The sequence below is a fragment of the Oreochromis aureus genome, linkage group 19, assembly GCF_013358895.1.
Source record: "Oreochromis aureus strain Israel breed Guangdong linkage group 19, ZZ_aureus, whole genome shotgun sequence".
Lineage (NCBI taxonomy): Eukaryota > Metazoa > Chordata > Actinopteri > Cichliformes > Cichlidae > Oreochromis > Oreochromis aureus.
Window position 1 is genome coordinate 8,722,904 of NC_052960.1, and position 13,159 is coordinate 8,736,062.

The 13,159-nt window shown below is 40.8% G+C and overlaps 1 protein-coding gene across 3 annotated transcripts in view; it reads left to right on the top strand.

The window, feature by feature from the left end:
• The window catches only part of actn1 (actinin, alpha 1), a 54,455-nt gene that overhangs the window by 33,734 nt on the left and 7,562 nt on the right, over nucleotides 1-13,159 (top strand). For all 3 annotated transcript variants that reach the window (XM_031733453.2, XM_031733455.2, XM_031733452.2), the window contains exons 6-14: nucleotides 2,045-2,123; nucleotides 2,417-2,498; nucleotides 3,230-3,315; nucleotides 7,923-8,015; nucleotides 9,017-9,247; nucleotides 10,072-10,219; nucleotides 10,375-10,525; nucleotides 10,841-10,949; nucleotides 11,340-11,480. In XM_031733453.2, coding sequence (XP_031589313.1) covers nucleotides 2,045-2,123; nucleotides 2,417-2,498; nucleotides 3,230-3,315; nucleotides 7,923-8,015; nucleotides 9,017-9,247; nucleotides 10,072-10,219; nucleotides 10,375-10,525; nucleotides 10,841-10,949; nucleotides 11,340-11,480 — 1,120 coding nt within the window. The remainder of the gene's footprint in view (nucleotides 1-2,044; nucleotides 2,124-2,416; nucleotides 2,499-3,229; nucleotides 3,316-7,922; nucleotides 8,016-9,016; nucleotides 9,248-10,071; nucleotides 10,220-10,374; nucleotides 10,526-10,840; nucleotides 10,950-11,339; nucleotides 11,481-13,159) is intronic.

The window sequence follows — 13,159 nt, forward strand, 5'->3', positions numbered from 1 at the left end:
TTTCAGGCCTGGCTGGGCCTGGATCCATGTCACAGAATGCCTCCATGTATGTTGAATTATTGAAAGGAGACCTCTGTGATCCTCAGATGTGGATGAAAGCTGAGATGAGAAGGTGGAGATGAGGTCATTTCAGGAGAAGGGGATTGCCAGAGCAGAGTCCCGATCTTTGATGTGGTCTCACTGTGAGAGATTATAGCAGGGCTTTTGAGTTGGAAGAGGAGGAAAGAGTACAGAGTTTGCTTTTCTCTTTCCTGAACGCTCACATACTGCTGCTTCAGGTATGAGAAGCAATGAGCACCCTTGTAAAAACTCCTCTTGTGCGTTACAGGCACTTTTTTTTTTATGGCGAGTAATACATTAAGCATCCCATCTCACTAATTTGTTGTTTGGAACCAGAAAGCACTAATAAATCTTCTCCAGCTTCCCCAGATTGATGATATTGTGAGGCTCCATCTCATCGTGCTGCATTTAGACCAACTGGTTTCAGCACCAAGGGCAACAATCAATGAGCCACAGAAGGCCAAGCTAAAAATATATTTCAGAGAAATAAAATCACAATCACGATCATCGAGCTACAGAAAAATCAGATTTAGCTGCTATGCCTTGTATGTATTTTATAACCTGGGATCCAAAAATGATAGGATGCAGTGACTTGGTAATCATTTCAAATCTAATATCTAATCTAAAAATCGCAGAATATCCACATGGTCGGCTTTTCTCCACATATTGGAGATGCAAAAGGCTGGAAAGGTAGTGAAACATAAATAAGAGCAAAACAAAACAATTGACAATAGCTCAGTAATATGATCCAGAATTATTTCTCAGATTGCATCACGGTGCATGATAGTTTTAAATGATTGAGAATTATTTGTATACACAGGCCTTCTTTGTGCTCAGGCTTACTTAGGTTGAAGGCAAAGTTGAAAACTGTCCCATGGTGGCAATGACGGTTTCCTTTGTAAAGCACATTTTATTACACACAGTCCTGATGTGCTGAACACAGAGGATTAAAACATAAAGTCCTGTTTAGGTTAACAGTGCCTTAAGGCAGTGAAAACAGCAAAATATAATAAAACAAAAGAAAACCAAATAAAACAACACAAAAAACACCTGTGGAGTGTAAGCGTGTGTGATCAAAGTTTGAAATTCCTTTTGAAAATCATAGACACCCCATGCTCCGGGTGAAAGAGGAGCTGGCCATCTGGTGTCTTATGAACACATGGTTAAATTACCAGCATCTGGATGATATGGGAGTATATTAGTGCATATAACATGCTGATCATCAAATGGCCCAATGTTAACGTTATTGTCAGTCTCATGAAAAAGAGAAAGCATAAGCAGAAAATATCTGCATGAAGATTGTGCTGCATTGTTTAAATATGACAAAATGCAGTAAATGCTGAAGATGAATTATAAATAACTTTATATGAGTCACTAAAACCTGGCATTGTATTGTATTTGTGCAGAAGAGAGCCAACTGGTTTCTGCATACAATAAAAAGCGAACCACGTAACATCTGTTAGTGAGTCGCAGTGAGATCACTTGCCAAGACAATTGCTCTGGAAAATGAAAGAAAACCAGCACCAAGATATCATGTCTGTTCAGTGTACAAAAGTGTCTGAGCAGGAATATCTTTTTCTTTGAATGTGTTCCAGGCTCTGGCGCTCAAATTCCAACAGATATCAGAGTTTTAAACAGTTTCTCTTTTGAAAAGCACCAAAAGCCCCGCCTTCTTGTCTCCTTTGGGTCCCGAACACACGTTGAACATCTGTCTCGTCTTATTATGTCTTATTTCTTATTCTGCAACAAAAGCACAAAGGAAAATTTCATGGCGAAGGATAAAAAACATTGAATTTCTTAAGAGCTATTGTTTGAGCACGTTTTGGTGCAGAAGATATGGGTAAAATGGCACGTGGTGTTGGAATGATTCGGGGTTGAGTTACACAGAGCTGATTAAGGAGGACAGACTGATGGGGATGGTCTTGATTAAAGTTGAATTCCTGCCATTTTTCCTGATCACTCTTTCTCTACCTCGTTCTCTCAGCTGGAAAGATGGTTTGGGGTTCTGCGCGCTCATTCATCGACACCGTCCAGAGCTCATTGACTATGGAAAATTGCGCAAGGTGAGTGTGCTGCTCGACTGCAATCGAAACCCCGAACTGGAGCTATAGACGGGAGTAACTGCATTTCACATGCCTCAAATAAACTCTGAAAATAAGACAAGGAAGTAACATCATTGTCTTTTGACCAATTAAAGAAGAACTCTAGCTGTACCTTCTTCTGTACTGGTTGCCAGCCCCTGTAGCTAACTTTAATTACCATGCTTATATCTCCAAGGATGATGTCAACTGTTTCTATGGTGCGGTTAAAAGCAATATAAAAGTTTTGATGATCTGCTGGTTGTTGCTGTTGCCAGGACGACCCCATGACCAACCTGAACACAGCCTTCGACGTGGCAGAGAAGTACCTGGACATCCCCAAGATGCTGGACGCAGAAGGTGAGCAGGCAGGGAGTCAAACTGTAAAATGACATCATGAAGAGCAGATTTCCTGCCTCTCTTTGTTTAAAGGCAAAAATCTGCTCTCTTAGATTTTCTCTTCAGAAATCTGAGAGCTCTTTGAAGACCTGGGTGTCACCTTAACTCGATCTTTGTATATTTACATCACTTTATTTCTACTTTCAACCACTCTAAAGGCTTTAGTGTTTACAGCTGTGAGAGCTACTGTGCCTTCAGAAAAGAGTCGAGGAATGCAAAAAATACCACTTTTTCTGTCTATTTGTTGATTTCTTGGTAATGACATTCTGCTTTGACTTCAAATGACCAACTTTTAAACAAGTGGGCTTTATCTGATTCCTGAGAGGGTATATTTTGGCCTTAACATTCACTTGTGCAGCTGTGCAAACAATGGGAGACTATTTTCTACTAAATGTAAATATTCAGTTCTTTCTCTACAAATAAATTAAGCCTTACTGACGTCATCCTTTATTTTCAAGTATGGTTTGCTCACCAAGTAGTTTTAGACGTGAAAACTGGAGTTTTTCTGTTAAGAGATGTAGCTAAAGCTATTAATAAATAGCTTTAGCTACATCTCTTAACTATAAATATTATTTGTGTGATGAGTTTTGCTTCCCTTTTTTTCATTTAACTGTTCTGTGTTTAACAACCTCAACCTCCTCCCACTCAACCCTATCCTCCATCCCCTCCCTGACGTCCTCTCTTCCCCACAGACATTGTGGGCACTGCCCGTCCGGACGAGAAGGCAATCATGACCTACGTCTCTAGCTTCTACCACGCCTTCTCAGGCGCTCAGAAGGTATCCTGGATGCAGCGTCTCCTTCCTCCTTCTCCTCTTCGTCCTCACTCCCCTCCTTCCCTTTTTTCTACCTCCACGTGTTTCTCCTAACGGTATCCTTCTCTCTCTGCAGTGCACAACGCCCCCTGCAGGGGTCGTCTTTTTTACTTTCCGCATGGTTCACACCACCAAATGCATGATGGGACAAAAACACGCTGTTCTTAGAGGCAATGAGTGCAAGTGTGTCTCCAGTCTACCTTGTTGTAATGGCACTGCAGGCTAGCAGAGCCACCCCTCATTAGGGTTTCATGGTGCTGAGCAAAAGCAGAGTGGGAAGTGTGGCGACGTTTATCTGATCGGAGTGATGGTGATTGGCTGTGATAGTATAGTTTGACACAAATTAGCCTGAAGTGTATTACAGAGGGGGATATGTAACTGTTTAATTGGACGATTATGTTCAGCCCTCGAGTGACAGCTTAAATTGAGAGTGAAGGAATGAATAAAATTAAAACTGGTGCTTTGTAGTCAAGCAGGAGGCTGGATATGTGGCAGCTGGCTACACACAGGAGTCCATTTCCCTGTTGCTTTGCAGGAAAGAAGTGCTACTTTGGAGTTTCTCAGTGGGATAACGAATTCCTGTCTGTTAGTTTGACAACAGCGTACATAGAAGTACAACAGGAAATGTGAGACTGTGCTGCACCTCTGCAGCATCATGAGGCAGAAGTTATATAAGAGCCAGGTTCATCTAAGAGGCCCAGCAGTGGAGAGAGCACTTCACCACAGCTGTGTTTGAGCAACGTGCACCAAAAGATGTCTGTGTTTATAAGTGGAGAGAGTGGTGTGCCTCATTGAGAGAAGTTAAACTACAGCTGGACTCTGGATTGCATCATAGATAAGGAGGTGTGGGATGACATACAGCTGGCTCGCAATGCAACAAAATGAAAAGTTAAAACACTCAAGAAACCATTACTCCTTATAAAATGAATGTGTTTTCACTTCATGCTTCCACCTCCCACTTTGAATCAAGGCAAGCATCTCACTATTCACAAGAAAAATTAGGAATCGCTAATGACAAACTAACTTGAAGACCAACTGCAGGTAAACTGGAGATAACTTGTCACTGCACCCCCTGCTGGCCCTTTTTGTCTCTGCACACTTTTACTCTTGTGCCTTTTTTCTCTTCCCTGTCCTCTCTCCTTTTCCTCTGTTCCCTTGGCAGATATCATTAGCACCTTGAGGCCAGATGAGAAGGCCGTCATGACTTATGTGTCGTGTTATTACCACGCATTCTCAGGCAAACAGAAGGTGAGGAATAAAACCTAATAAAAAATTTAAAAAAAACCTCACAAAAATACCTGCTGTACTGGTTGGCAGTGAATATTTTTTGCCTTAGTTCTCTGAAGCTTTTTAGCATTTTTTTAGCTCATTGTTTGGGTTATACAGTTCCATGTTTCCATTCACTTACACCTCCCTCATAGCAATGTTTACAGTGTCCAAAGAACATTCAAATACCTCTACTGTACATCATTGGTCCAGCTTCAGACAGCAGACAAAACAGTAAGAGTTTACGTATTTAACATAATGGAGCATTCAGCAGCTAACAGGAAGAGTCTGTGGAGTTGAAAAATAGAACTAAAAGCAGCGTGCATGTTTTGGATTCGTATGTAAAGTTTCTAAAGAACATTTTCTATTGTCCTGCAGTAAAGGCAGGACACCCAGAGTTCTTCCTCTCTGCACACCAAATCCTGATTATAGACTAGGTGGGAGTGGGATATCTGGTTGCTTTGACTTCATATTAAAACATTAAGCAATCCAAGAAACACACACATATTTGCATTGCTGACATCATTGCTGTCTGAAAATTGAGTTTATGTGCCTCGAAGTGCTATCGCTTGATGCATTTTTATTGTGGGAGGCTCCACTGGGAGACTTGGCTTATTCAGAGCCTCCTTATCGCCTCTCTTTCAGCAGTATATTGATCCCTGATACAATGTACACCCCTGCAACTAGTCCCTGCACTCTCAGTGGAATATATTATTCCAAAGACATGCCAAATCCGCTAAAGATCTCCGCAGCGAGTAATAGAGACTTATCACACATGCAGGATATCCGCTAAGTCTCCTGTACTTAAAATCTTTATTAGGATCCACTTCTTAATGGAGCTCTCCTGAGAAGCAGGAGTCCGGAAACTGCTGCTGGCTGGCACACAGTTTTACAGTTCTGGCGTAGATTTCAGAAACGATGGGTGGAGGAACAGTTACTCCTCCTCTGTTTAACACCTCAGATTTCACCCTTTAGGGCAGATATTTAGCAATAAACACTATGAGTTAGACATGTTGGAACGCTCTGCATGTGGAAATCCTCACATTAACTCTGCAAAGTTAAATAACAATATTGTTTTTAAGGAAGTGTAATTCCTGATAATCAGGTTATAATTCAGTTTCTGATCCAAAAATAAATTCTGTGCGACGTGATTATGTTGTCTGTTCCTTTTTCTCCCTTGTATCACCTGTTAGCTACATGACAATGGAACATGAATATAAAAAACGATTAGTTATTTCTCTCATTGTGGAGGTTTCTTTGAGCTGTGGTGGAGTTTGTAGTTACACACATATTCCATCTTCTTTAAGGCCCAATTTTAAGTTACAGCCCCATAATTAATGTTTTTATTAACACTGGATCACATGGTCCATTTTTATTAGTGCATAGTCTATGTGGTGAGGGGAAAACCCAGGATTTTATCACAGTTTGTTGCTGTTCTGTGCTTTGTTTTAGCTTCTTTCAGCTCTTAGTTTCGCTGTCAGACATGCCACTTAATTGTTTTGTTTCTCAGTCAGTGTTGTCAAGTGTTTAAAGTGAAAAGCTCAGTTAAACTTCACACTAGACAAAAGGACTCATTTTTAGCTGCTAAAAAAAAAGATAGGCTTAACGGGAGGGAAAATTGCAATCATGCTCCAAATCTGTTATTTGGTAGAAAGCTGTGGTGTTTAATGAGTGTTTCTGCTGTCCCAAAGGGGCTAAAAAATGAGTAATTGCAAGTTTAAGGGCTTGAATTAAAAAAGGAATGTGAAAAGAATCAAAGAAATCTGATCTCTAGGTTTTAATGTGGGACCTATTATGATAAAATTTCCTTTAATTGTTCCATTAAAAATATTTGTTATATTGAGTCTTGGTGCGCCCCCTTAGTTTTTCCACTGTCTGAAACAAGCTGTTCTGTCTTTTTGAGTTGACTTTCTTCTGACCTGAAGGTTTGAGCAGCAGGTCTGTGGGGCTTCTGCTGATCATACAGAAGAGACACAAAATAGGGCAGCGTCCACAGTGGCACCGCAGATAAATGGGAAGATGGTTTTCACCTTAATAATCCTTCCCTTCTTGTCCCTGTGATGTCACAACAAAGTAATTCATGAAAGAGGTCCTGGCTGTCGAGCCTTTCATTAAACAGGCCCAGCATGCAAACATTTGCTCACAGAAGCACGACCTGCACATCATGGCTCTCCTTTTAAGGCAACTCCTGGTGGAACCCCCGGAGCATGTCTCTGACCGAGCCAAGTTTCCCCTGTGATCTCTTAACAAAAGAGGCTGGAAACAGTCCTCGGTGTGGGATGCCAGGCTGCGAACTATGAAATGGGGCAGGAGGGAGACTTGGGTTTAGCTTACTGAGACTGTGCACCCTCTAAAAGGACACTGCTGCAAGGATGCACTGCCTTTTCAATCAATACATTTACTTGTCAAGCACTTCAGAGTTATATTGACAATGGGTTTGATTTGCTGCAGTCACAGATGGAGTTCTGCCTTTCTTGTTTTATGCTAAAAACTGTGCTGCATTTCTCAGCTAAAATCTGCTGCAGATTTTCCAGACTTTATGCATGTCGCTTCAGTTTCTGCTTGTATTTTCTTTCAGAATTCTTTTCTCTTTACAGCATTTTCATCTTAAACACAACAGGTTACCGACTACATATTGTCATGGTGATTTATTCATACATTGTGCATTCAGTATTAAAGACTGACAGAGGTGTTATGTCAGAGATGAGCCCCTCTGTTCCCCCCACTGGGCTTCACTCTACATTTCTCCAGTCAGAGCTCTCTTTATGTAGGTTGAGAGGCTAAAATAACACACTATTTGCTGCTGCTGTGCTATAAAAAGATAGTGTTGCAGAGAGAACGCTGCCCCTACACCTGATGACAGGTACAGTTTAATGCATCATTGTTACAGCTCTCCGAGTTGTCACCGTTGCTCTCTCGAGTCCTGCCCGCTGGAAACAGGCTGGACTCTATTTAATCTTGAGGCATTTCATTGACATTCTCAGTACAGCACAGACATTATTATACATTATAGGTATGGTAACATGCAGTGACTGTCCTGATTTTACTTTCCTGCAGAGCTGTTGCTGATGTATTGCTTCATTCCCTAAAAATGACTCATTTGGGAAATCTTGGAGTGCTTCTGTGTAGGCAGTATGGATGGATGGATGGATGCAGTCAGATCAAATATATCACCTGTGGCACACTCACCAGTTAGATATACAAGGAACATTATAGATGGCTGCATAACACCAAGGCTCAAAATTTGCTCTGTCTCTCTCAGCTGTGGGTCTCACACTGTTTCCCCCCTCGCCCCCGCCATTTAGGCAGAGACAGCGGCCAACAGGATCTGCAAGGTGCTGGCTGTCAACCAAGAGAATGAGCAGCTGATGGAGGACTATGAGAAGCTGGCCAGTGATGTGAGCACACCCCAGTTTTTATCCTTTAATTGCCCTGCAACTTCTCTACTCCCCCCCCCCTCTCTGTTTTCCTCACCCTTACTGAGCCACTCCCTCACCTCCTACCCCTGGGGGTATTTGTGCTCTAAACAGGTATAAACATGGCATATCAAGATAACCAGCGGCCAGACAAACAGGTTTTAGGCACAGAAGTGCACCAGATAAAATCTGATTTTATGGTAGTTGGTCTGTTTTCTCTCTCATTTTATACCATTTGCTTATAAATGAGGTAGCAGAGAACTAGACCAGACTGGTAAAGTACACGCTGCATGAGAACATTATAGAGTTACCTCACAGTTATGCACATTGTCACAGATTAAACAAACAGATATGAACTTTATGTTTTTATTTAATTCTATCCTTACGTATTTACCTACCACAGTACCTGTGGGCAGGTTCAGGCTAGCACTTTATGCCAGTGAAGCTGAGACTTTAATCTCTCATGACAAAAGAAAGTGAGGCTATTTCCCCAAATAGTGAACAATTCCTTGAAAAAAATCAGTGGATTTTTAAAGGTTAACAGTTTATTAAAACCTATTTTAAAAAGACTTATTTTTGGTGCATTCAGTGACCTGTCGTAAAGTCAGGTTAATTTAAGTGAAGTTTCAATAAAAAAATATTTGTGTATATCTGATGCTTTGTTGTGGATGATGGTAAAGAAAATGAGAGAAAACATGCAAAAAGACACAAAACTTACATTTCGTTGCAATCAGTTAGTAAAACGTAACTAGTCAACTAATTATCTCACCTTGTATTCTTTCTTCACATGTCAATCACATCCAACACATCTCATCTTCTTCCTCTCTGACAATCATTACGCTCCAATTTCTGTGATTTGCATGGTTCTTCCCCATTCATCTCCATAAACTCATTTTCCCTCCATCTGCCTCCTCATAATCTCATCCTTTACCACACACACATATACATACATACACTTTTCCACGCATTACACAACACCCCAGTTGCTGGAGTGGATCCGTCGCACCATCCCCTGGCTGGAGAACCGAATGCCGGAGAACACCATGCAGGCCATGCAGCAGAAGCTGGAGGACTTCAGAGATTATCGCCGCCTCCACAAGCCGCCCAAAGTGCAGGAAAAGTGCCAGTTGGAGATCAATTTCAACACCCTGCAGACCAAGCTGAGGCTCAGCAACAGGCCTGCATTCATGCCCTCTGAGGGAAAGATGGTCTCGGTAAGTCAGGGCAGTTTCTGAAAGAACAAACTTGAAAAAGTTTGAGATGTCAGAAAACATTGTAGCTTTTTTTACTCTATTTTGCATTTTCTACTATTACATAATATGAATAATTACACAGTGACAACAATTACATAAACATTTTACAATTTGTAAAGTCTCAAAATATCAGGAGCCATTTTTCCCATTATAACTGTGAAATAAGTAGTATATGAACAAATCGAATAAGATTCCCCCAACTGTAACTTCACTGTTTTCAATTCCCCTTTGGTTCAGTCTTAAAGCTTTCATTATTAACTGAAAAAGGCAATAAAACCTCATCTGTAAAGCATTTATCAAAGCTCAAATACAGCCAGACAAAAGTAACAACTGCTTTTGAACTTCTAAATGTCTCAAACGCCAAGTCTGTAAAACGATTTTTGTGTAATTAAGGTGCTCAACATTTGCACATGCAAATTCCAAGCAATTTGAATGCATGTAAAACATTAAGTGTTTTCAAACAGTGCAACAAATAGTACCTTAACATTTTACACTCAAGGTTTAGCAGTCTCAGCTCCACGTTGAGGACTGATCTAAACAGAATAAGTCGTCACTCCTTAAGTAGAGTATATACAGTTGCTAAGTACAGACTTAAGACGGTGAGCCATAAAAGTAAATGCGACGTTTAAATAAAGTAATGCTAGGTTGTGGATGTGTATAGCTGTAAAATAATATATGTAGTCACAAAACATGAAAGCTGTTTTGTTTACTTGGATTTATAGCTCAGATTTTCATCTGTTGAAGTCACAGCCTGGTTTAGACTGTTTCTCCTTTGCCTCATACAGGACATTAACAATGCGTGGGGAAATCTGGAGGGAGCAGAGAAAGGCTACGAAGAATGGCTCCTCAACGAGATCCGCAGGCTGGAGAGACTCGACCACCTGGCAGAGAAGTTCAGGCAGAAAGCAGCCATCCACGAAGCCTGGACTGAAGGTACCTACTGTTTTGAAAAAAGTGCACATATGAACATAAAGAACTAAAGCGCTCCTGTGTTTAGTGCTTTGTGGCTGAGGTAAAGTAAAAATGCAGCATTATAGGTTGGAGATATTTTAGCTTTAATGATATACTTTCTGTGTCTCCCCCTGCAGGTAAAGAGGACATGCTGCAGAAGCGGGACTATGAGACGGCCTCTCTGTCAGAGATTAAGGCTTTGCTGAAAAAACACGAGGCCTTTGAGAGTGACCTGGCGGCACACCAGGACCGCGTGGAGCAGATTGCAGCCATTGCACAGGAGTTAAAGTAAGAGAAGTGAACAGATGGAAATCGTAAATTGTGCAGGAACCTTCTGTGGATCAATAAAAGGATGAAGCAGAGTTGGATAATTTGAGGGCTCCTGTGCATTTACAGCTTCCCTGTTTGCACAGTAAGAGCTGAGCCTACAACTAGGACATTCTGCTCATTCTCATTTCATGCCACATAAAAACAAAATCAACAAATCAAGATGACAGACAAACAGGAACAAAATTCTTATCTATGAAAGATGATTAATGTGAGTTAAAGCTGCTCTACTGCAGATAACGAACCACTTGTGTTCCTGTCTCTTTTGTGCTCCAGTGAGCTGGACTACTATGACTCCCCCAGTGTTAACGCTCGCTGCCAGCGGATCTGCGACCAGTGGGACGCTCTGGGAGCTCTGACCCAGAAACGCAGCGAGGCTCTGCAGGTAACATGGGACAAGCCCAGAGGGAATCCAAAGTAAACAACCTAGCAAAGAGTCACATTTCTGACTCGGTTTAAAGAACTCACTTTAAAGTGTTTTAAATTCCCCCTGTCCTTCTTTATGCTGGTGAGGGCAAAAATTTAGAGATGAAAGAGTTTTTCCTCACAGTGAGAAGCTGTGACGACAATTTCAGAGTTCCTGCTGGCCTTGAAAAGCCTTTCAAGTTTAGAGACTTTATTTGTGAAGATATAACCCCCAAATCCCTCTATGAGCTTTGTGAATGCTCATGCAAAAAAATAAGCCTCTGCAAATTCTTGAATTTCACCCAGATAGACTTTGAAGGTCAATAAAAGCCCTGTAAATTTATGTTTATCACATTTTAATGCTCAACAGAGAACAGAGAAGCTCCTTGAAACCATCGACCAGCTGTACCTTGAGTTTGCCAAAAGAGCGGCTCCATTCAACAACTGGATGGAGGGCGCAATGGAGGACCTGCAGGATACATTTATTGTCCACACCATTGAAGAGATCCAGGTGAGATGGGGAAAAATAGACACGACTTTAGGGAATAAATAGAATTATGTGCCTTCAAACACAGAGCAGGGGTTATGTAGCTGAGAAGTTAACAGAGGTGTTTGTTAGTTTGGAAAGTGTGCTTGTTTACTTTCTTGATGTCGTTGGCTAAGCAGCTATCGTCTATGTCAAGTTAATGTGAAGAAGCAATATATTGCCTGCTAGCTTAACAGCATATTGCACCTTCTAGTGGAACATAATGGTAATAAATGAACATATGACCAAACCAAAGTTGATATATCTTCAGTATACTAAATAGATGCTTTGGATAAGTCATAATGGTTGTTACTTTACATTTTGCTGAGTACTTATTATGATGTGAGACTACTAAACTCATAAATATACTAAGATTTATGGTTTTATTTCATGACTCCATTATTGGCAGGACTGTTGCAAAGCAAACAATCCCACTAAATGTTATATGGAAACAAATTCTCCAAAACTTTTGCACCTAGCTAGTCCAACACCGTCTGTTTTAGAAAGACCATTCAAACTCTAAAATGACCGGAACAGTGTGCTTCTGAAAAGTTTTGGACTAAGATTTACTATTATCTAAATATTTAACAGCTTCAGTTCCATTAAGTATTCAGAGCCTTTGATCTGTGGGCTAGAACAGGGAACGAAGCAACAGCAGAGTTCAACGGGAATGGGCTCTCTTTTGTCCTCACGCCCATCCAGTTGTGGCAGATTGCTGCGCTTCCTAAGCCTGGATCTGCCAGAGGGTTCTTCTTGTTAAAAGAGAGTTTTTCCTTCCGTGCTTGATCTGATTGTTGGAGTTTTCTCTGTAATATTTCAGGGTGCTGAGGTGACTGTTGTTGTGATTTGGCACAATATAAATAAAACTGAATTGAATTAAATTTTAAGGTCAAATGACTCCAGGAGTATTCTAAGACCATATGAAAACTATAAACTGGACAACAGGCAGGCAGGTTTTGCTACTTAATGATTAAGCACTGATAACATTAGCTGCCTGTTTGTTTTGAATTTCTCTCTATAGCTGCTTAGCACTGAAATTGCGTTAGGAAGCCTGTTGTTAACAGTTAAGCACTTCCAGGTTTGTTTGCACTATTGTGTGAGGTACTTCCTCTTTGCCACAAATCATATTTGATCTAACAAAGGAAAATTCCAGCCCAGTGGCAGGATGGCTGTTACAGAAAGCTTTCATAAAATAAAGCACTGTCTGGTGCCTCTTTAAAACTGAAGTGTTTTTTATTTAAAACTCTCAGCAGGTGGATGTTGTTCTCTTTTGATGGGCTTCAGACTAAAGTCTAACATTTATTAAACAGATTTGACACAGACATGGATCTTCTCATCTCACTCACAGCAGGAATGCAATTAAACGCAATATCAAAGTCTGACTTTATCAGAATCTGGTCTAAAACCATGAAAGCAGATGTAAGCAGACCTAAGCAAGTTTGTCTTAACCTCCTAAGACCCGAACTCTTCCACGACATGCATTTTTAATTTCTCTTTGATATTTGGGCATATTGGGGCCCGATGAACGTAAAAACAGAATTTCCAGATTTTTTTTCTTTACCTTATTTTTGTTTTTAAGAAACATGAGAGCCACAAATGAGGATATTCATTTAAGATTTTGATAGAACAGTAGCAGTATAATGTTCTCGTAAGTGGATATCAGG